Source organism: Pogoniulus pusillus, chromosome Z (assembly GCF_015220805.1).
Source record: "Pogoniulus pusillus isolate bPogPus1 chromosome Z, bPogPus1.pri, whole genome shotgun sequence".
Classification (NCBI taxonomy): Eukaryota; Metazoa; Chordata; class Aves; order Piciformes; family Lybiidae; genus Pogoniulus; species Pogoniulus pusillus.
Window position 1 is genome coordinate 76,997,936 of NC_087309.1, and position 25,026 is coordinate 77,022,961.

Here is a 25,026-nt window from a genome sequence, read left to right on the forward strand (position 1 = left end):
CTCACCAGCTTCGTTGCCCTTCTCTGGACATTTTCCAGCACCTCAACATCTTTCTTGAATTGAGGGGCCCAGAACTGGACACAGTACTCAAGGTGTGGCCTGACCAGTGCTGAGTACAGGGGCAGAATAACCTCCCTTGTCCTACTGGCCACACTGTTCCTGATGCAGGCCAGGATGCCATTGGCTCTCTTGGCCACCTGGACACACTGCTGGCTCATCTTCAGCTTACTATCTATCAGTACCCCCAGGTCCCTTTCCTCCTGGCTGCTCTCCAGCCACTCAGTCCCCAGCCTATAGCACTGCTTGGGGTTATTGTGGCCGAAGTGCAGAATCCTGCACTTGGCCTTGTTAAATCTCATCCCATTGGCCTCTGCCCACCCATCCAGCCTGTCCATGTCCCTCTGCAGGGCTCTCCTACCTTCCAACAGATCAACACCTGCTCCTACCTTGGTGTCATCTGCAAACTTACTGATGCTGGACTCAATGCCCTCGTCCAGATCATCAATAAAGATATTGAACAGGACTGGGCCCAGCACTGATCCTTGGGGAACACCACTTTTGACTGGCTGCCAACTGGATGTGGCACCATTCACCACCACTCTCTGAGCTCTGCCATACAGCCAGTTCTTGATCCAGCACAGAGTGAATCTGTCCAAGCCATGAGCTGCCAGCTTGGCTAGGAGCTTCTTGTGGCAGACAGAGTCAAAGGCTTTGCTGAAGTCCAGGTAGACTACATCCACAGCCTTCCCCACATTCACCAGGCAGTAACCTGATCATAAAAGGAGATCAGGTTGGTGAGGCAGGACCTGCCCTTCCTAAACCCATGCTGGCTGGGCCTGATCCCTTGGCCATCCTGTAGGTGCTTTGTGATGGCACCCAAGATGACCTGTTCCATGACCTTGCCTGGCACTGAGGTCAGGCTGACAGGTCTGTAGTTTTCTGGCTCCTCCTTACGACCCTTCTTGTGTATGGGAATCACATTGGCCAGCTTCCAGTCTTCAGGGACCTCTCCAGTGAGCCAGGACTGCTGATAAATGATGGAGAGTGGCTTGGCCAGCTCAGCTGCCAGCTCTCTCAGCACCCTAGGGTGGATCCCATCCGGTCCCATGGACTTGTGAGGATCCAAGTGACTTAGCAGATCCCTTACTGCTTCCTCATGGATTAGAGGGGGACTGTACTGGTCCCTGACTCCATCCACCACTTCAGGAGTCCAGCTGTCCTGGAGACAACCTGTCCCACTAGTGAAGATTGAGGCAAAGAAGGTGTTAAGCACCTCTGCCTTTTCCTCATCCTTTGTCACTATGTTCCCCTCTCTATCTAGTAAGGACTGGAGGTTGTCCTTGGCCCTTCTCTTGCCATTCATATATTTAAAGAAACACTTTTTATTTTCCTTGGCAGCCGTGGCCAGCCTGAGCTCCAAGTGGGCTTTTGCCTCTCTAATTTTTCCTCTACAAGACCTAGCAACCTCCTTGAACTTCTCCTGGGACACCTCCCCTCTTTTCCAAAGGTGATACACTCTCTTTTTAATCTTTAATTCCTTCAGCAGCTCCCTGCCCATCCAGCCTGGCTGCCTCCCTCGTCGGCTCATCTTCCAGCTCAGTGGCACAGCTGCTCCTGTGCCTTCAGGAGTTCTTTCTTGAAGCAGGTCCAACCTTCCTGGACCCCTTTGTTTCTAAGGGCTATTTCCCAAGGAACTTTCTGAATTAGTTCCTTAAATAGGCTGAAGTCTGCCCTTCGGAAGTCCAGTGTGGAGGTTCTGTTAATGCCCCTCCTGGTTTCTCCATATATTGAAAACTCTATAATTTCATGGTCACTGGACCCCAGGCAGCCTCCAACCACCACATCCCCTACCAGCCGCTCTCTATTTGTGAGCAGCAGGTCAAGCAGGGCTGCCCCCCTGGTAGGCTCACGTAACAGCTGGGATAGGAAGTTGTCTTCCACACACTGCAGAAACCTTCTAGACTGCTTCTTCTCTGCAGTGTTTAAGTCCCAGCAGATGTCTGGTAGGTTAAAGTCGCCCACCAGAACAAGGGCAGGTGATCTTGAGGCAGCCTCCAGTTGCTTAAAGAGTAATAAATCAACCTCTTCTTCCTGGTTGGGTGGTCTGTAACAGACTCCAACCAGGATATCAGCCTTGTTGGCCTTCGCCTTAAGTCTCACCCATAATGACTCAACTTGAACATCTTTGATTTCTACCTCCACGACATCCAGAGCATCCCTAATATACAGAGCCACTCCCCCGCCCTTTCTCCCTTGCCTGTCTCTCCTGAAGAGTCTGTAGCCATTGATTACAGCACACCAATCATGTGAGCTATCCCACCACGTTTCAGTGATGGCGACAATATCATCGTTTTCCTCCAGCACCAGAGCTTCCAGCTCCTCTTGTTTGTTACCCATACTGCATGCATTAGTGTACATGCACTTCAGCTGGGCTGCTGCTTTTACTCCTAGCTCTAGCCTACCTTCCTCAATTCCCTTTGATTTATCTCTGGTGCTGTCATGTTTAACCCCCTCCCCCTTCCATTCTAGTTTAAAGCCCTCTCAACAAGCCCAGCCAGCTTATGTGCCAGGGTCCTTCTCCCCTTCTGTGATAGTTGTGTCCCATCTGCTGATTGCAGACCTATGGCAAGATGAAGTTCCCCAATATCAAAGAATCCAAAGTTATGTTGGATGCACCAACCTCTGAGCCACTTGTTCATCAAATATGCTTTCCTATTCTTCTCTGTATTCCAGCCTGTGACTAAGGGTATAGATGAAAAGATTACCTGTGCCCCTGCTCCCTCAACTGCTTTCCCCAGTGTCTTAAAGTCCCTTTTGATAGCTTTTAGCCCTCTGTTATTAATCTCATCATTCCCTGCCTGTATAACTAATAAGGGATAGTAATCAGAGGGCTGCACTACAGTAGGCAGCCTCCTGGTAACATCCCTGACCCGGGCTCCAGGGAGGCAGCAGAGCTCCCTGTGGAAGGGGTCTGGCCAGCATATGGGGCCCTCTGTTCCCTGCAGAAGGGAATCACCAATAACAATTACCCTCCTCTTTTTCTTCTGGGTACTTGTTCTGATGCGAGGGGGCAACTGATTTGTCTCAGTTGCCCTCCCAGCCGGTGATGCTTCTGCCTGCTCCAGGATCACCTCATCCTCAACCTCTAGTGCCCTATATCTGTTATGTAAGGGCAGCTGGGGATGTGAAGATGGCTGGAAGGGTTTCCCCTTGCCCCTTCTGGCAGGCACCTGCATCCATTCTTCTTGGTTGCTCTGTTCGTCTCCCTCTGGCAAGGGGGACTGCAGAGCATGTTGCTCTTTTGTACCTTCCCTTTCAGCCTTCAGTCGTTCCACCTCTCCCTTGAGTTCAGCCACCAGGTTAAGCAGACAATCAATCTGCTCACACCTAATGCAGCCATTGCCTGTGTCGAGTGCCAGGCTCCAGCACTCCTCACATCCAGACGTCTGGACGCCTGCACTCCTACAGGTGGGCTCTGTTTGGGTGCCCACAGTTTTACAAGTATTATACAGCTTGGACCTAGTTCGAACCATGTCTGCTATCCTGGAGGTCCGCTGTGAGCTGTTAGGTGTGGTGGTTTGTTTTTTTTTCTTCCCAGCGGCGCACGCTGCGCTGCGCTCAGCAGAGACAGCAGTGAGCTCCTCGTTTGAATGTGCCGCTCGCCAGGCACCGCCCTCTGACTCACCTCCCTGCGAGCACTTAGCGCCTGCTTGCCGCTCCCTGCCTCCCTCTGGGCTCCTCAGATCGAGAGAGCCTCAAGAAAAGAGGAGAAAAAAGGCTGCAAGAAAGCGCGTTTCAGCTGAGCTAGCCTGGGTCCTGCACTCTTGCCGAACCAGGCTTCTTGGCCACCTGAGCCCACTGTTGGCTCATGTTCAGTTGGCTGTCGACCAGTACCCCCAAGTCCCTCTCTGCCTCGCTGCTCTACAGCTACTCTGTCCCCAGCATGTGACACTGCATGAGGTTGTTGTGGCCAAAATGCAGAACCTGGCACTTGGACTTGTTAAAACTGGACTGTGCCTGCCTATCCAGCCTGCCCAGGCCCTTTTCAGAGCCATCCTACCCTTTAACAGATCAACACTTGCTCCCAGCTTGGTGTCATCTGCATACTTACTGATGGTGGACTCAGTCCCCTCATCCAGATCATCAGTAAAGATATTAAACATGACTGGGCCCAGCACTGATCCTTGGGGGACACTGGATGTGACGATATTCAGCACCACTCTCTGGGCTGCGCCCTCCAACCAGTTCTTAACAGAGTGCAGAGTGCCCCTGTCCAAGCCATGGGCTGCCAGCTTGGCCAGGAGTTTACTATGGGAGGCTGTGTCAAAGGCCTTGCTGAACTCCAAGTAGATTACATATATAGCTTTCCCCACATGCACCAGTTGTGTCATCCGGTCATAAAAAGAGATCAAATTGGCCAAGCAGGCCCTGCCCCTCCTAAATCCATACTATCTGGGTCTGATCCCTTGGCCATCCTGTAGGTGCTCTGTGATTGCATTCAGGATGATCTGTTCCATTATCTTGCCTGGCACTGAGGTCAGGCTGACAGGTCTGGAATTTCCTGGGTCCTCCATCTGACCCTTCTTGTAGATGGGCACCACACTGGCCAGCTTTCTGTCTTCAGGAACCTCTCCAGTGAGCCATGACTGTTGATAAATGAAGGACAGTGGCTTAGTGAGCTCATCTACCACCTCTCTCATCAGCACAAGATGGATACCATCTGGTCCCCTGGACTTGTGAGGATCCAAGAGGCTCAACTGGTCCCTTACTTCTGCCTCCTGGATTATAGGGAGGCACTTCTGCTCTCTGACCCCATCTACAATGTCAGGAGGCCAGCTGTCCTGAAGACAGTCTGTCTTGCTTTTGAAAATTGAGGCAAAGAAGGTGTTGAATACCACTGCCTTTCCATCATCTCTAGTTATTACATTCCTAAAGAGTCGAGGTTCTCCTTGCCCCTCTTTTTGCCATTAGTATGTTTATAAAAACATTTTTTATTGTCCTTCACAGAAGTGGTCAGTCTAAGTTCTAATTGGTTTTTCATCTTTCTAATTTTCTTGCTACATGACTTGGCAACATCCTTAAACAATTCTTGAGTTACCTCTGCCTCTTTCCAAATGTGTGATTAAACCCTCTTTTTTCCCTTTAATTCCTTCACAGGTCCCTTGCCCATCCAGGCTTGTCATCTTCTCTGTTAGCTCATCTTTCAGCACATTGGGATAGCCTGTTCCTGTACCTTCAAGATTTCTTTCTTGAATTAGGTCCAACATTCCTGGACCCCTTTGTTCTTAAGGGCAGTCTCTCAAGGTACTCTCTGAGTTAGTCCCTCAAATAAGCTGAAGTCTGCTCTCCAGAAGTCCAGTGTGGATGTTCTGTTGATGGGCCCTCTAGCTTCACTGCATATTGAAAACTTGATTATTTTGTGGTCACTGCACCCCAGACAGCATCTGACTACCACATCTCCCACCAGCCCCCCTCTACTTGTAAACAGCAGGTCGAGCAGAGCCTCACCTGACACACCAGCTGTGACAAGAATCTATCCTCCTTACACTGAACCTCTGGACTGCCTCCTCTCTGCTCTGTTAAGTTTCTGGCAGATATCTGGTAGATTGAAGTCATCCACAAGAACGAGGGCTGCTGATCTTGAGGCATCCTGCAGTTGATTATGGAATATTACATCCACTTCCTCTTCTGATTGGGTGGTCTGTAACAGAATCCAGCCAGTCTGTCAGTCTTGTTGGCTTTCCCTTTGGTTCTTATGCATAGGCAGTCAATCCAATCATCATTAATCTCAAATGCCATGGCATCAAGAGCATCCCTAATACATAGGGCCACCCCTCCACCTCTTCTCCTTCACCTGTCTCTCCAGAAGAGCTTGTGGCCATTCACTGCAGGCTTTAGTTGTGTGAATCGTAAAACTCACACTTCTGGCAATCCTTCTTTCATTTTTTCACTACACTTCACTTCCCACACAGCATATACAATAAAGCACACTCTTAATATATTGTTCATCTGTGTCAAAGCTTTAAGACCAAAGAAGCTCTTTCTGTGAATATGGACAAACCTGACCTGTGAGGAAAGGAGTACTTTAGTACAACACAATTGTACAAGCAGAGGCATACTCAGGTGCCAGCACTGGACAGGCTAAAAAGACCAGGAGTGGCTTCTGTTACATTTTTGTGACTGCTAAGAAATATGCCACATGAATTTCTCACATCTAGTCAAAGTGGATGTGCTATAAATGCTATCGTAACAAAACAGTCTTTCCTAAAACGAGTCTGTCCAGAATGCTGCTTGCACAACAGCATGTTTTCCTTCCTGTCATGTTGTGAGGTGATTTGCCTTTGTGAGGAAGGCAAGTGCAGTGGGCTTGAGGTGGGTTATTGAGATGCCATGAATAGAGAGGGATCCATCCTACTAAATATTGGTCAATTCACCCTGGCTTCACTGAGCCATGTTCAGGTGTTGACATTAGGAGCAGCCACTGCTGCCTTCTCTGACTGGGCATGAGACCTTTACAGGAGGTGAAACAAGGAAATGCTGCTTGCTAGACTCTGCCTGTGGCAGCACAGGTTTTCTTGTCAATAACAGTATTTCTTTCTTAAAAGACCTCTTTACCCTGGAATGAAAAAGGGCAATTAAAATTTGTTGTTCTTTGTCGAACTATTCTGCAAGGTTAGTTGTGGCAAATGCACAACTTGCTGATCTCTTGCTCTCTTCTTGTTCCTCACTGATGTTTTCTTCTACTGTATAGGGAGCTGAGAGAAACCCCTCCATAAGAGATGTTTGTCTGACACTTTTAACATGAAAAAGAACAAAATTAAGCCTGACACTGAGGGGGAGTGCATTGTGCTGGCGTTCCTGAGACAGTTTGTGTTGTGCTGAATAGCTCGCGGCAGGAAAGGCAGGCTGCTAGCTGACACAGGGAGTGAATGCAGAAAGCTGTTGGAAGGCACATGGTAGTCTCATGTAACCTTTTTTTATTAGAGATTTATGCAGTCGCTGCTAAAAGAAACCTTGCTGCAGATTATGTTTCAAGTAGATGCAGCTCATGCACATGAATGCTACTTTGTGACAGAAAAAGAAGGAAAATTAATAAATGGAATTTTCATTCTTGAGGTCAAAATAAAATGCCTCTATGAACTGGATTTGAAACAAAAATTGCAACATAAGTTAGTTCAAGCTTTGCTTACACTACTGTAGCTTGCGCCTGTCTCTTTCCTTGCAGGAATGCACCTTTGTCAAGAAGGCAGCAGGAAAAAAGTTCAGGAATTACTGCTGTTTGCTGTTTAGTATTTGTAGTCTTTACTTGAAAAGTATGTGTCTGTGAAATCAGAGATCCAAGTAGACTGTGGCTCCTTGTCCTGGAAGGCCAATAGGCCTATTAGATGTCCTGGCTTGCCCCACGCTTCTACTGATGGGGTAAGCAAGGGTGGGAGGAAACCAAGGCCTTGCCTGTTATGTCCCCTTCCAAAGTGATAAGGAGGCACCTACAGGTGTTTAGGTACTTGTTGATGTCTTGCTCGAATAAGGGTGAGCAAGCCCTGGTTTCACCTAGTATGGTAAATTTTGCAAATGCCATTTTGATTGGTGAATCTCTGTGGCCAAAGGAGTCTTTACACTAAGGCAAATAATATAAATTGAGCTAAGTTGTAAACAGTTGGGCTGCTTCTGCCTGAACTGCCTCTGCCTCATAGAGCTGCCTCTGCCTCACTGCTCTTAGACAACATGTTCTGTTGTGCCTTGTGCTTCAGACCAGTTTAGCCCTGATGTTTTGGACTCGAACTATCTGGAAACTTAAATGCATCAAGTTTCCTGGGAGAAGGCATTGAAGTGTCTCACAATGTGGCAAGAAGTGCCACCAACATCATGCTCTCTGCACACGTGCAAGAGATCCTGCCTACTCCTCTGCAAACTGCCATGCCAAGAGGAACCAGGATCAGATCAGAGATCATCTGCCTCTTTCCCAGCACCCTGGGAAGATCTAGCAGCCTCTCAAAGGCTGAGCAGTTCCAGCATTGCCACAAAGGAGCCAGGGACTATCTCAACATTTCTACTCCACTGCAGTGAGTAAAACTGACTTACCTTAGGGCTCCAGGCTACCTATTTGTAAGTGGGGCAAAGTCGTTTTGTGGCTAAACTTTTTCAATTTTTCTAATTCTCCTAAATGAATGAATACCTCATAAACATCCTTGTGAAGATTATCCCCACTGAGTTGGAACCCAAATTTAGTTAGTATATAGTTGTGGGTGGGGCTTTCCAGAAAAATAAAATGAACTACATATTTTATAATTTCTGCCTTGTTAATTGCCACAACTAAATCACTCCTGAAGTGAAATATGTAAGAACTGTGTGTTAATTTTTTGCCACCTGCAAAATTACATAAGAACTAGATCATCTTACATGAGTTAGGCTGTTATGTGTGAGCACCTTTTGTTTTGTGTGTATGGTTTTTGTTTGGGGAAAAGGGAGGGAAGCTTTTTTTGGTTGGTTGGTTTTGGTGGTAGTGGTTTAGGGTTTTGGGTGCTGGTTGGTTGGGTTTTTTTGTGAGTGTGTGTTGGTTGGTTGGTTGGTTTTGTGGTTTGTTTTTTTTTTTATCTGTTTGTATTTTGTTTTGTATTGATTTTTTTCCCTGAGAGTACCATGTAATACAGAAACATATGGCCAAAACTTGTCAGAGAGCTTTGATGCAGAGTTAAAGTTAACTAAAAGCCCTTTACATCCTTTCAGCATGTCAAGAGTGCTCCTCCCTAAGCCTCTTAAATCTCTTACATAAAGGGTCAGTGCTTTTAGGAAGTGAATTTCTCATGTTATTTTTGAGGAAGTCATGACAGCAAAGGAGACGCAGTAAAGTACCACTTGAGGGATGGAGGCGGAAGTGATGTGCCAAGAACTACCGAAATGCCAATGAGTGACTTGGTTCTGCTTTTTTCAGTTGAGACGTGGCAAGGTCCTGATTAGAGACAGTATGAGGAACTGAATCTAGGGAGCACAATGCTGGTGGTGCAATGAGAAAGAAGCACAAATCCCCATGTCGATCATTTGTAACTCCCTGGAGTAGAACAAGACTGAGGACTTTGATACTGCTCTCTGTAGGGTTACTACCCTCTCATCTGTCAGCTCTAAGAGGAGAATCACAGTATCACAGAATGCCAGCTTTCTGGAAAAATGCTCGTGTTAAAGGTCTGTTTACAAAGTCATTTGCAAATTCAGAATAAGTTGCTTAATTTTGAAGCTTTGGTGAGACATACTTCATGCCATAACCATCTGTTTCCAAGTTATTCAAGTTGTTTTATCTATGGTGTAGCATTGTATATCCATAATACATAAAGCAAAAGGACAAGAGAGGGCAAGAGCAGGTTGTGTGTTACAGTTTCCCATTCTGTGATACAAAATCTACAGAAATGCTCCTAGATCATAGTGTTCCCTGCTTTGCTCTCAGTCTGTGTAACAAGGGAAGAAAGGATTTAAACTGCAGCCTTGAAGTGATTGTTACACTGATGTCCATGTGACTGTATTTTTGTTTGGATGTCTTGCTCCTTATCCAAATAAAAAGAGCTGCAGCATTCAAAGCTGAAATTGAGGTGTGAGTCTTCTGCAGACTGGCTAAATTACTATGGAAAGTGAAACTTTTCCCCTGCAATTAATGATTACAAATAAACAACTGTTTTGGATAAACAACAAATAAACAACAAATCTCCTGGCATTCCATAAGTCACAACCAAACTTAGATAAAAAAAGACTTGCTCTCTTGGCACACAGATGAGTTTTAGGAAACAAACCATGTTAGTAGTGATGATATTGACTTGCAACTTTTTTTTCTTTTTTTCTTAGTCATCTTTATTTTTGTGTTAATGAAAGTGTATTTATTGCTTGTAATAGTCTCTGACCTTTCCTTTATCATACTGGTTTTCATAACTTTCATAAAGGTCATCAAAGTAGGCATGTAAACTTTGGACTATTTCAAAATACTGACTGTTGAAGTAAGAAATCAAGGTGTTATTAGGTAAAAGCTTACAGAAGAGAGTTTATGTGCACAGCATCCACAGAAGTGCAGCCGAAGTAGAGGAGGTGTTCCATGCCCACAGAAGATCACCAAGAGACAGCTGTTTAGGAAGGATAACTGCCTGTGCACGTGCTGCCTTACAGCTTAGCCCCAGTCCTGCTCTATAAAAGCAAGTTGTTGTCCAGCAAATGTAAGATTAGGAGCTATGCAGGAAATCAGTGTTTCATCTCAAGTACAGCATATAGTGAAAATTAGATACTACACCATGCAAGGAACCTGACCCTTATGTGGGTTGTATTATTATTAGATATATGAAAGTCTGAGTCCCAGATTATGGGATTCAGATAAATTCTGGGTGTTGCAAAGTGCTGCTGTCTCCAGAGATCCTTTTGTTACAGTAACCTTAAATCTGCATTCCTATGTCTTCCCTAATCTTTCTTAAGGCACAGTAATTTTTCTACCTACATTGAGTAAAATATGGATTTAGAGTGTTTGGAAAAACATGCTTTTTTTAACAGTGGTTTACATAAGGTATAAAGCTTAAATGTTATGATATCTCTTGAAATCAATCAATTTCTGAGCTGCAAAGAAAGATCAACTCAATTGCTGGTAAATATTGGGGAAAAAAATGCTGTTCTGTATAGCAACACTAACACCAAAACCCATGAATGTTATTTTTTTAGCTGAATGCATACTGCTGGCTTTTTTATGATGGGTCAAAGTGTTTATGGGTGGAAAGCGTGTTAAAAAGAAGGCACGGAAAATTAGATTTGAGAAGAAGTGGATATCATTAACAATCTGGAACACAAGTGGATAGAATCTTGAAGGATAGTGGTAGTGTTACTATTTTATTTTGGATAACTAGGGATAGGTGAATAAAATGATAATGCACCTATTTACTTTGTTAATTTGAAAGAAACTTCTTAATTTCCAGGGATCAACTGTTATTTCTCATCTTTAGGTTCTGAAAAAATGAGCTAATCAGCTCTCCAAGGACTTGATGTTTTCCCATCTTCTCAAATGCGCTCTAGAAATCTACCTGGAAACATCATTATTGTTCCACAAGAAGCAGCCATGCAAATAAAATGCATGCCTAAACTGTATCCATTCAGCAATTGTGTTCTAAATTTACTCTATCTCATTCTGCGCAACAGCGCTTTCAAATTCCAACAGAGACCACTGGGTTTTTAAGGAAGGCAGTCACATGGCTAGTTTTGACACCAGTGGTTTTCATCCATTACTTTTTCAAGTATACTGTGGTTCTTTTAGCACAAAGTCCTGAATTGAAATACTTCTACTTTCAAACAAAGTCAGTGTCGAAGTAACAAAGAACAGCATCTTCCCTTCAGCATAGATTGACTTGTTTTTTCTGAAAGGAAGGGAACTTGAGAGTTTCATATGCCCTATGAGGCAGTATCAAGGTTTTGTGTAGAAATGGTTTAAAAACCCCCACAAAACCACAGACTTGCACTGTCTTCTCCCTCCTTCCAGATACTAAATCTGTACTCTGCACTCAGCTGTACTCTGCACACAGTGCATACAAATGACCCATCTCTTTCTGTCTTGGAGTAACTTTAAAAACAAAATTATTTTAATATGGTAAGTTAGAGCAGTAAGGGGAAAAAATGCTGTATTTTTAGGTAATTGTTCCTTTAGTTCATTTATGATGAGATTGTTTATAACAACACTTAGAATAATTGGAAGTGGGAAAGACAAGATAAAAAACTGAAAGCAAACCAATAGAAATTGTGTTTACATCTTTGGAAGAATGGGAGATTAGAAAAGATGTGTGAAACTTGGTACAGAATTCCTGAAAGTGAAACTTCTTGGCAAATACTGGAACTTCAGAGCGCTTGCACTTTAAATAGGGCAATACTGAAAAATGGACTGGGCTGTCTCCAAAAGTTAATGGGCAAATAAATGTCCTTTTTATTTTTCTGCTGAAAAGGAACGTTGCCTAAGGAACAGATAATTTTTTAAATGTTTTGTGTGTAATGCAAGTGAGATTAGAATGCAGGGGAGGGGAGACAGACACTGTATCTTGATGATGGCTGTGCATCAAGATTTGTAGATTAATCCTTTTGCCAGTGCTGTGCATTGATAGGTAACCAGACGATGTGCCATCTGCCACTTAGCTGTTTAAGTTGAATTTAGATTTTGTGCAAATATGGTTTTACCTTTTTTTTAATATTTCTAAAAAAATCTTCTTGTGTTATTCAGCCATCTAAGAAAGAGGTTAAATAACTTGGAAAGTATTTAATTTGTGTTTTCTAATATGAGGTATGCAGAACCTTTACACTACAAACTCATAGTTACTATCTATTCCTTTATTTAAACTACAGTGAAGAAAATTTAAACCACATGCTTTAACCTGGGCATGCTTTTCACATATCCTTATTTGAGAACTTGGTAGGTTATACCTGTTGCTTTTCTCTACATAATAAATAAGTTCTACTGAGTGTTAAAGGCGCTGAGAATGTCATGCTTAGTGTACAGCACTTGGTTTAATCCAGAAAGGAGGCATAATTGTAAGGACTTGTGGCTGGGGATTTTTTTCCAGACTTGTCTCTGGCATCCTTTTCCATGTTAAGGTAAGATAAGCAAGTTAGAAGGAAACCAGTTGTGGTGCTTGGGACATAGTATACACAGCAAGAAGATAATCTGGAGAAGAATGTCTTCTGCAAGTTGAATTTTGTGGCAAGTTCTGATCAATTTATTTCTGCCTCAAGCAGTGATCCGAGCACCTAACTATCCTGCTGGACTTAGGTGAACATATAAGCATAAGAAAAAAACAAAGAACGGAACAGAGTTGTAAAGAATGTGGAGAAATTTGCAAGTTTTCCAGGGTTTGGCTTAATTGGTTAGATTTAGTGAGACACAGGAGAGGTGGACTCAAGGGTACTGAGGTTGTAGGCAAAGATGAAAATAATAAAAAAATCTGTACTTAGGAGGCCATAGCAAGAAAGATAAATACAATGGGCTGACAGTGAAAATAATGAGAAGGAAAACTCTTGATTATATTAAAGGAGCACATTAAATGGGATGAAGAGAACTGGAGGTGATAAACAGCAGGGATGTGAGCCTGTGAAATCATGCAGCTTATTCAAAAACTAGTGTTTCCCAAAAGGCAAAAAGGCAGGATCTCATTTGCATTGCAAAACTTTGACCAAAAGGGACTACTAGCAATAAAGCAGAATAAGTGGTGCATGATGCCATTATAGCAAACCTGGTTTATCAGATGTGCTGCAACCAGAATATCTGTTCGCGATTAGGGTGGAAGAAAGGGAGGGAGGGCAAGTAGTAGGAGGTGTTATCTTCCAACGTCTCTTAAGTCTTGGACCTGCCAGTGTTATTGCCTTTGCTATTGTTTCTAATTAACAGGTGTAGTAAACTCATGAGATGGTTGCAGCTGTATGTTTAAAGTAATAAAGTATTTTATTCGAAGGTCTTTGCTGAAAAGCATGGTATTACATGTAATAAAGTACATTTACTTCCAGGAGTCCTCAAGTGCTTCCTAACCTGATTCTATCATATTGGTGCTCCAAAGATAAATACTACACAGAAAAATAACACAAAGACTTCTGTGTGAATGCTTATATCTTTTAAAATATGTACAAGTATTAAGCCTTGCACATAAAGTTTTGTATGAGCTTGTTCTGTGTTATGTCTTGGTCATTTTGTAATGATTTTGTATATGTGGGTTTTTTTTAAACTTACTTTACATCTAGTTGTATAAATGCCTCTCTTACTATGAAAAAAGAAAATTTGGTTCTTTTCAATGACAGAAGAAATTTGAAGACACTGTGGGAAAATAAAACTGAAAATTGTTTTACAGTTATCTACACTGAGGGAAAGTGAGCCATAGGAGATTTTTCTATCCTTTAAAAGATGAAAAATGAATAAAAATGTTAAGCTGAATTCAAGACTAGTTTATAGAAATGCACAGTTTAGAAAGTTTCATAGGTTAAGCTTAAGGACTGTTCAGAGGCATTAAGATTTTTTTTTTTTTTTAATTTTTTTTTTTTTTTTTAATTTTAATTGCCAGGTGTTTCCATCTGAGCAGGTGGCTTTTGAAGAACTCACTGAAATCTCTGTTATACTACTGAGTTGTTACTTGCCAATCTGAGTCTATGTTATTTCTTATTTAAAGACCTGGGTAAACTTTGTTTAGTATTTTTAAACAGTGATGACATGTCTTGGTAAGCTCTGACCTGTCTCACAAGTACATGCTTTGTGTGGCAGTTCAGTTTAGGTGGTAAATATTTGTTGAAGTATTGTGTATTCAAAAACTTCTTACCTGGTTTGTACAGAGCATTCCATTGTCTGCTGTAACTCCTGTATTCTTCTTCCTCATTTTTGAACATTCCTTTAAAGCAAAGTAAATCAGTTCTAGTCACATCTAATTATCAGGAAGGTTACCTACATAAGGAAAATGCAAGTATGCTCTGTTTCAAACAAAATCTACACTGCTATTTTATTCAACTGTTTTCAAAATTATTTGCACATTGAATCACACAGTATTGCATTTCTAACTTTGCTTTTCATGATTCTGTCCGCTCTTCTCTCTACTCTTAAGTCATCTACCAACACTTGGGCATCATGCAGATCAGGTAAACTTGCAACATGGCAGGGAGAGCTGGTGTTATGCAAATAGAACACATTCCACAGTCTGAAATCTTGTTCATTTTAGAACCCTGCCTTGAAACAAATCCTTCCATAAAGGGGAAAAAATGTTGGAGCACTCCTCCTCAGCTTAATGAGAGGATTGCACTCTCACTTGGTTGCGTAGCAGCCATATTTGGTGAGGGCTAGCTAGGCATTAGTTCTTCTGCGCAGTGTATCAGCAAGCTGCAAATGTTGCAGTCTTGTTGACTCTCTTAACTTCTTTTTCAAAATTCTGTGTTTCCAATTAAAATCCTTTTCAAGGAAAGTAACAGGTACTGATTATAAAGGTAGAATACATCAAATCTATACACTCTGAAGTATAGTGTGTGTAAAATAAACTATAAACAACATATGCAGTAATTTTATTTTTTTTTATCCTGCTTTTACAGTGCTCTTGTCATGTATACATGTTTATATGTATGCAGAGTGGGTGAAAGCATTGCCATGTGTTGCAGGTAAACATGAGGGAAATAACTGGATTCTTTTTTTCAACTCATCCTTTGTTCCACATCATGAAATTAAGAGGATTACACTAAATATGAACAATTCTTCAGTCATCTGCAGTCAAAGTTTACTGTCAAATTGCTGAAACGTAAGGATACACTTCCCATAATTTCTTAACAAAGCACTGTACTAGTTAATGAGTACTGTTCAGCTCAGCAAATGTATGCACAGGTGTGTGCATGCACACATGATCCAGCAATTCAACTTGTTTCTCATTAACTGTGTTGGTGAAAGTTTGTCATAGTTCTCTGACTAGAATGACAAAATCCCAAGCAGATCAACCCCTTCCCTTTAGGTGAGGTGTTAGGGAAGAGCTGTGGGAAGGTGTACTGGTTGTGCTTGATCTTACTTAACATGTCAGTGCAATACACTGAAAAATGTTCTACATCTAGCTCTTTTTTTTTTCATGCCCTTTTCTGAGAGACAGTTTTCTGATTAATCTGCTCATGCTTAACAGTAATTGCTGTTCTGGGGAGCCGTCTTCGTTGATATACTATCTTGACTGAATCTGTGCATAATAATAATAATGATCTGGGAAGTGACTGATAGCAAACCTGGAAAATGGCAGTTACACCCTTGATCACTTGCCTTTCTAAATATGTGGCCCAGAGGGTGATGAAATTCTGTTATAAACTGGCATCATGAAAACACACTGTGGCATAGTCTTCCGTTTACCACCGTTTACCCATGCATATGTGTACACAGACAAAACAGCCTTTTTTATTTCTCATCTCACTCCCCTTCTCGTTGATTCTATGATTCTATGATTCTCCTGTCTCCCCAACGCTTCTCCCTTCCCCTCTCTTCCTTGCCCCACCCTCCCAACTGAGAGCACGGAAGAAATAACAAGCAGTAAACAATGTGATACCTTTCTCATGCTCTGTTATACATAGAATCAACCATGTTGGGAAAGACCTGCAAGATCATCCAGTCCAACCTATCACCCAGCCCTATCCAGTCAACCAGACCATGGCACTAAGTGCCTCATCCAGTCTTTTCTTGAACACCTTCAGGGACGGTGACTCCACCACCTCCCTGGGCAGCCCATTCCAATGGCAAATCACTCTCACTGTGAGGAATTTCCTCCTAACATCCAGCCTATACTTTCCCTGGCACAACTTGAGACTGAGTCCCCTTGTTCTGTTGCTGGTTGCCTGGGAGAAGAGACCAACCCCCACCTGGCTACAGCCTTCAGGTAGTTGTAGACAGCAGTGAGGTCCCCCATAAAGCTCTTTACTGTGCTGTTATGTCCTCCTATATGACTAGTGGCTCCACTGGAATTATTTTGAAGTTATTTGGTCATTTTAATGAAAATACTATGTAAGGGAAGTTCCTTTTATACTGTGAATGCTTCAGTACAATAACATTTAATGAAATATTTGAAGTAGTCATATTGAAAGGTAAACTTATTGTCACATGCCTTGAGCCACTATAGTGTGATGACGGTACTCCAGAAGCATTTGACACCAAAAGATACACTTAAGTAAGGAAGCAGGAAAGTGAATCTAAGGGACATACAGAGTTAATAAGTGTATAAACACATCTGCATATAACAGGGAATTGAGAAGTTAGAAAACACCAGTTGTCAATACATTTGTTTGTCTTTGTTAAACTGTCTGCTTTCCCGCTTCCATACTGTTCTTGCGCTCTTTGGCTTTGCTGCTTTTCTAAAGTATTTCTAAGGAATGTATCAGCATGAATTTTACTGAGTGGTATAACTTACAACTTCATTGTAACTACTATTATATTGGAAGTGTACTGCACAATTACATAATGTCTTACTCCTCTGCCTTTGTGTTTGTAGTTTCATGGTCAAGTTCAATTAAGTTCTTGTATTTGTTTTCCTGTAGGAGGAGGAGGAGGAGGAAAAGACCAGTTCAAACAATAATCTCTGGTGTATCATCAGATTTCATATGGTTTATTCTCCTGCTTAGTCAGTTATATAGCAGTTGAGGAATATTTTCTTTTTAGCATAAATGCCTTATGACACTACTCTTTTGCCACTTTTCTTTTTGTGTGTCTCCGGTTACTGCTGCTGTTGTCCTATGGCCAGTGTAGTTTCCTGTAACAAGGATTTCTGTGCAGCTGAAACTGTGTAGTGGTTGATAGGCATGAGGTACTTATGGCTCTTTCTCCTGCCAAGTAATTAGTTGCTGTTTCTTCACGTTACAAGAGCAGTCAAGTACTTTTGAATGATGCCACTTAGACTCACTGTGTATCTCCATCATGTATACAAAACAGACAGCTCTACTGTTAACTGAGAGAGGTGTGTGTATGTCAGCACTTGACATGTGAAGTTGTTACTTATATTAAAAACTGTTTTATTAGAACTGTTTAAAGAAGAAAAAAGAAAAAAGCAGACAAGCAAGCAAACAAAAAAAAAAAGCCCAACCAAAGCTCAAACAATCAGAACCCCCAAACACACAGGAAAAACCTTATTTATCTGTCTACGGTCCATATATGGTTCAGATAAGATGTCGTGCCATGTTCTCAACATTACATTGTTTGATGTTTCTTTAGAAAGCTTGTACTTGGAGAGCTTGCAGCTAAGCAATACTTCTGGCATTCTCCCGGCATCTGTGCTAGAGAACTAAACATGGCAGGTCAAGGGAAGCGCTACAAACACTGTGAGCACTGTTACTTTCGGAGTGTAAATGAACATGTGTGTTTATCAGTCGGTCCTGTGTTCATTCTCTATCTGCTGGCACTTTTTGGTTGGCTGCAACATTGAAAGCCTAATTTGGGGATTGTGTTATGTTCCCTAACATGCCCTCTGCAAGGAAAATATGTTTATGGCCATTTGGAGAAACTGTTGGTGAGATACCTTGTTTTAGACTCTCTCACTGCCTCTAACTGCCATAATGAATTAATATTTTTTTTCTTTCAGGCTTAATGCTGGCAGCTAGCACTAAAGATGCTGTTCCATGAAATAGACTATATTTTGAGCTTGGTAGGTAGAAAACACTAGTGTTGACTACTCAGGTCTGCTTGAAGTGCTCTATTAAGTTATTAACCATGGTTTACCCATCCCACTGATTCTGGTAATAGCGTATGTCGTGAATGGGGTAAGTGTAAGTGCTTTGTGATGGTGAGTCTCAGCTGTGGTACTGTATTAGATAGTGACTCTCAGCTTTGGTACTGTAAATATTATGCATGCATGAGAGTCTCTCAAGTGCCTAATAAAGCGTACTGTCTTTTGTAAGACCATACATGGGGAGAGAGGAAGGAGAGGAAAGAGGTTGCCTCCAATCTGATGTTGCAGCGGAACAAAAATGTTGCTTTTATTTGAAAGCTGGAGAGGGACTTAATGTAGCTATATCCATTCAGTTTGTGCAGAGTTCTTTTTTTCCTTTGAAAAAGACCCTTTTTGGAGAGTTTTGTAAGAGTTAACCTTATTAGCAGAAGCAGCTCAACGCTCTTTATGACAGGCAGCAGTAGATGAATAGCAGTGGTGACTGATGGAGCTGAGTGGCACTTGAGAGGCTCCTGGGGGGTGGACATAAACTGCTCAGTTGGCCTTCACTGCTGCAGATCTCCAAGAAAAGACAGAAATACCTAGTCTGATACTGACTGCTTTACTGGGGGAAAACAAATGGGTTTAGAGTTGAGTTGCAGTTTCTTTCTTGAGATAATCTAATAGTGTTATGTAAGTTTCTTTCTGTTGGGTTAGTATAATTTTTTTTAATAGGAAGCTGCAAACAAATATTGAAAGAAATTTGATCTTAATATGTTACATTTTCAGAGTTAATTCATGAATAACATTTTTTTAAGTTGCCTAAGTGTGAACAATTAACCAAAGACATCACTCTGATGTCCATGTAACATGTTTTCCTTGTTCCTACCACCTACTTTCATTAAACTTTGTCTTTTAAATCAAGTCCTCAGAAGACGGCATGGAAAATTCTTCCATGCTTGCCTTATTGTGGTGATAAGTGTTGTGTTGATCTGGGACCTCTTTCAGAGGGTTCCTCGGGCAAGCCTTACGCTCCTCACCATAGGAGCTAGCTTGGAAAAGCCAGGGCAGAATGCTGGGAGTGGGAACAAATATGAAGTGTCTCCCACTCCTCTAACCACTGTGATCATCCTTCTGGAAGAAATGAAAGTATTTTTTTGCTTTGGTTTGCTTTTGAGTCTAAAATGTATGTCTCTGTTGTTGAAACTGCACGATTCATGCAAATTACTAGTTGTCCTGGATTAGAAGGATTACAAAACTGATAAAAGGAGGGAATATACCTGCTTTTATAAATTAGTAATTCCATCACTTGTCTGCACAACATTTTCATACATACGTATATGAATATATGCAGGTATCAAAGGGCAGTGTGTGTCACCTTATGATGTGAAAGAGATGGAGAAATTTAATGTTTAGATAATAGAACAAGCACTTGTTTCTGAAGCAAGTCTGAAAAATCACTGGATGTGGAGATACTGTGCCAAGTGTCCCCAGAAGAGTGGATTTAGGATAATAATTAACTGCTAGTTATGTAAGAATTACAAGATCACAGAACAAATTACTGTTATTAGCAGAAGTATTTGTTCTCACAGCAAGCTGTCACCCCACTTTGCTGTTTAGCGTGGTTCTTCCAGATGGGGGAAAAAAAAAGTCATTGTTAAGCATGAGTTTGTGATTTACTTCTGTGATTTATTTTTTTTTTCATGTGTAATTGTGTGGTAAAATGTCAGTCATTTTTTCACCCCACTCACTTTTAACTAAACCTACCAAAGCAAGGGAACTTTGGGGAGAAAAAAACCAACAAAACAACCAAACAAAGAAAGGAGGTAAAAAAAAAAAGCTTTTCTGGCTCTAAGAATGCTGGATCTGAAACTATAGGATCCATGAGAGAATATTACTAGTACAAATGTGTTAGGCCATGCAGACTTTACTTAAATCAGCTTATTGCTGCAGTCCTATGAGTTAAAGCCCAGTAAACAGCTTTTAGTGTACACCTCTTATCTGTAAAACAGGAGTTTAGGGAGTGGTAAAATGTTGTTCCTCCATACACTCTGAACTTCTGGACTGCCTCCTCTCTGCTCTATTCAGTTCCTGGCAGATATCTGGCAGGTTAAAGTCATCTGCAAGAATGAGGGCTGCCAATCTTGAGACATCCTACAGCTGATTATGGAATATTACATCCACTTCCTCTTCTGATTGGGTGGTCTATAACAGACTACAACCAGCCTGTCAGTCTTGTTGGCTTTCCCTTTGATTCTTATGCATAGGCAGTCAATCCAATCATTATTAATCTCAAAGATGGCATCAAGAACATCCCTAATATATAGGGCCACCCCTCCACCCCTTCTCCCTTTTCTGGCTTTCCTGGAAAGCCTGTATCAGTCCATTGCAGTGCTCCAGTCATGTGATTCATCCCACCATGTTTCTGTGATGGCAACTATGTCATTTTTAATGTATTTTTGTATTAATGTATTTTAATGTATTAATTGTATTTTATGGCAGTAACCAGAGTGAGTTCCAGTTGGGCTTTGCCCCTTCTGATTTTCTCCTTGAAAGTTGCCTTCTGCATTGCCTGCCACTTCTTCCAAAGGTCATAAACTCCCCTTTTTTCCTGATTTCCAGACAATATTTCTGTTCAGACAGGCCAATCTTTTTCACTGCCACCTCATCTTATGGCACACAGGGATGGCCTGTTTCTTCATCTTCAAGATTTCCTTCTTGAACAATGTCCATCCTTCCTGGACAACTTTGCCCTTGAGCTTCCTCTAAAGGGATTCTGTCTACACGTCTCCTAAACAGTGTCTGCCCTCTGGAAGTCTAAGGTGACAGTTCTGCTGACTTTCTTTTACTTCTCCAGGAACTGAAAACTTCTATAGTTTCATGACCTCTGTGCCTAAGATAACCGCCAATCACCTCATCACCCATAAGTCCTTCTCTGATCGCAAACAGAAGGTCTGGTTGTCGCGGAGGAGTTTGTCTGGGTTTCGGGGAATGAAATACGAGGCCGATTTTTAAAGAGTTGAAAAGATTTAATATTGTATATGCTAGGAATCCCCCTTCCCCAAACTTATTTATAACTACCCCACATAAATTCTTTGTATGCGGTTGCAAGATTATTTTTTACAGAATGTCTATGCACAACAAATTAGGAATTTAGCAAAGATTTGAAAAGGATTTAGGAAGAGAGTCTGTGGCACGAAAGAGTTCCACTGGAAGGCTTTGAGAGATTATTCTGGTTCAGATCGGGTTTATCAGTTACTCACTGTCCGGAGTCAGTTTGAAAGTCCCAAGTATCGTGGATTGGGACAATTCAGAAGTTATCGGAGCGCGCTGTCCGAGCTTCCGCGGGTACAAGCCAAGCTGGGCGTTGTCGGTCCGGAGGCTGCCAAGGCGTGGATCAGGGCGCTGACGAGTGCGATCAGTTCGATCGGTGCCGTCTGGTGCGGTGCAAGTGCCGTGTCATGTCGTGTCGGGCCGTGCGTGTGCAGAGCGTGTGATGCATCAGCGCAGTGCAAGTGTAGAGAGCGCTTCTATTAAAGTAATGCAGCCTTATATACTGTTCAGAGGAGGTGTATCCAGCCAGACTAGGGCTGGCACAAGTGGATAATACAGATTGGCTCAAAGTTATGTGCAAGACACAGATAGGTTACTTCTCATAAAAAACAACTGTAGTTCCACCCCAGGGGGCTGGCAGGGTCAGCCCCCAGCAGGTGTGCGTGGGGTGTTCACAGTGCCTGCGAACTCAAGGACCCTTTCCCAAAACAAGGTCTCATGTTTACAGCTTATGCCCCGCTGCAGGAGAAATCTTCCCACAGCTAGGAACGGCAGCTGGGATGGCGGCTTAGTCAGTTCCCTGTGCTGGTGCCGTGGACTTTTGACCCCGTGATTGATGGACCTTGGGCCACAATTCTGTCCAAATGAGGGCTTTGCAACCCTTCACCACACTGGTGCAGTGTCTTCCCTACCTGGCTCACTCACCCGCTCCACCAAGAAGTTACCTTCCACACAGTCCAGAAACTTTCTAAAGTGTTTCCACTTGACTGTATTTTATTTCCAGCAGACATCTTGTAAGTTGAAGTTCCCCATGAGAAAAAGGCCTAGCAGCTTCTCCCATCTGCTTATAGAATATTTTGTCTCTAGATCCTGGTTGGGTCGCCTTGTTGGCCTTTCCACACTGATTCTTACTCATAAACACTCAACACTGTTATTACAATCATTAAGGTCTAGACAATCAGAATACTCCATGACGTAGAGGACTACCCTGCTGCCACTTGTATCTTGCCTGTTCTTTCTGAAGAGGGACACTCTAGTTGCATGTATCATTCTCTTTGTTTTTCTGATGGCAATTATGTCACAGTTTGCATGCTTTACAATGGCTTCTGATTTCTCCTGTTTGTTGGCAGTGCTGTGCGCATTGATGCATTGAGTTCATGTATGAGATATATAGCTTTGACTGAATCCCACCTGGCACTTTGTGTGATGCCCTTTTTTTGGTGATGCATCTTCTTAGAAATCTGTTGTAATTATTTAATGACTAATCCAGATTAATTCCTCTTCTAGGTAATCACAGAATTGTAGAATGGTAGGGGTTGGAAGGGATCTGACAAAGCAGGATCACTTACGAACAGTCACGCAGGTACACATCCAGGCGGGTCTTGAAAGTCTCCAGAGGAGACTCCACAGCCTCTCTGGGCAGCCTGTTCCAGTTCTCATAAAGATATTTTTCCTCATGTTGAGCTGGCACTCCTGTATTTGAGTCTGTATCCTTTGCCTCTCATCTTATCAAAGAACACCACTTAAAAGAGACCGGCCCCTTCTTCTTAACACCCACCCTTCAGATATTTGTAAACATTAGTAAGATCTCTCAGTCTTCTCTTTTCCAGACTAAACAGCCACAGGTCTCTCAGCCTTTCCTCATAAGACAGATTCCAGGCTCTAAACCGTTCTTGTAGCCTTCCATTGGACACTCACTAGTATATCCCTGTCTGTCCTGAACTGAGCCCACAACTGAACACAATAATCCGGTTGGTGTCTCACTAGGGTAGAGTAGAGGAGAAAGAGAACCTCCCTTGACCTGCTGGCCTTGCTTTTCTTAATGGGTGGTATTATACATGCCTACGTGTTACATGGCTGTGTAGAGAGTGAAGCCTAATAGGTTTACCTTTTATTTAACTGCCTAATAGGTTTACCTTTGATTAAATCTGCTCTAGGAGACACCACTTACTTGGTTAACAGGATTGACTAACTTCAGAAAACTGCATTTTTTTTTAGTACACTGAAACCAAGAACAAAACTCCTAGAGAGTCTAAAGCAAGACATTAAGATAACTAAAAATGAAAAATTATCAGTTGTTACACTGTCACCATTTTAACTCAGCATTGAATTTGTGGAGATTCGTGATCTCAATGTGTACATTGAGTAGGAGCAAGCTTATATGACTGGAGTCAGCAGCTTCTTTGATTTTCTTCTGGTTTATAACATAATCACAGGATTCTGTTTTTCTGTGCCTCAACACTTCTCCTCCTCAGTCTCTTCCTATGTAACAAGATAACACAAGAACTGTAATTCTTTGTATTACTGTATTTCATCAGTGCTTTTAAAACTCGTGAACAAAGCAGTGTCATGAGACCCAGTACTGATTTTAAAACTTGAAAAACAACAGACCTAAGGGTGGAATAAAGTGAATTTTGACTGATCATGTAGACTAGAGGAGACTAGGGAGTGTCTCTCTTGTTGAATATTTTTTTTATTATTATCCTCAATGAGTATATGGAAGGAGAAATCCAGAAATTATTGCTATTACAGTAATCCCCAAAGCACATGTCAAAAATCCAATGACCTATGCCATTGTTACCTTATACTCGTAGATAAGGCAAAAAATGTGTGTATGTACACTGTCTGATGTAAAACTGATAACTTAATCTTTTCTGACTCCTCCAGTGGGTTTTCTTATGTATTATTCTAGATTGCTGTGACGGTTTGGGTGTTTCCCACCTCCCCCTAGAACAGCCTCACCCAGACTAGACTCAACCAGATGGAAATTAAGAAACAAAGATTTATATTTACAGCTTAGCACAACATACAAACAGATATTTACAATATATACAGCTATATACAGAAATATACAAGTTAAAAGTGATACAAAAACACAAAGACCCTCCCAACCACCCTTTCACCTCCTTTCTACCCCTCTACCCTATCCCAGAGTTTACCTTACATACAAAGGGAGTTTGGAGGTTCGGCCAGGGGAGTTAGAAAGCCAGAAGGATTAGTTATACAGATAGCAGGTAAGGGAGGAAAATACAGGCACCAGCTGCAACAGAGAGCCGCTGCATTATTTATATTTTGTGTTCTGCTTTTTATGCATCTCAGCAAGCCTGTGAGCAAAGGAGACATCACCATTGTTTCCTTTTCACAGCCTATAGTCTAGTTCTCACAGTTTATAATCTAATTTTTCTCACCAAAATATTTCAGCTAGTCTCAAACTAGCACAATTGCATAAAAAGCAGTCATATACTTTAGCCAAGTTGGCAATGAAGAGGTACAGCTCTTTTCCACCACTAAAAATTTGCCACTCTTGAATGTCCTTGAAGTAAACACTCATCTCCTTGTTTCTTTTTTTCTTTTCCTTCTTCCTCAGTGGGCAGTTTGCTGTAGTGAAAAAATGCCGTGAGAAAAGCACTGGCCGGCAATTTGCAGCAAAATTCATCAAGAAACGGAGAACTAAATCCAGCCGGCGTGGAGTGAGTCGGGAAGATATCGAGCGAGAAGTCAGCATATTAAAAGAGATTCGACATCCTAATGTGATCACATTGCATGATGTTTATGAGAACAAAACAGATGTCATTCTTATTCTGGAACTGTAAGTAGCTCCAGAGACCTGGGGACGAATGTTTGTGTG

At 42.1% G+C, this 25,026-nt stretch overlaps 1 protein-coding gene across 1 annotated transcript in view; it reads left to right on the top strand.

Annotated features, from left to right (window-relative positions):
• The window catches only part of DAPK1 (death associated protein kinase 1), a 134,639-nt gene that overhangs the window by 29,953 nt on the left and 79,660 nt on the right, over nucleotides 1-25,026 (top strand). Inside the window, exon 3 of the mRNA XM_064140904.1 lies at nucleotides 24,766-24,987. Within this exon, the coding sequence (XP_063996974.1) occupies nucleotides 24,766-24,987 (222 nt within the window). The remainder of the gene's footprint in view (nucleotides 1-24,765; nucleotides 24,988-25,026) is intronic.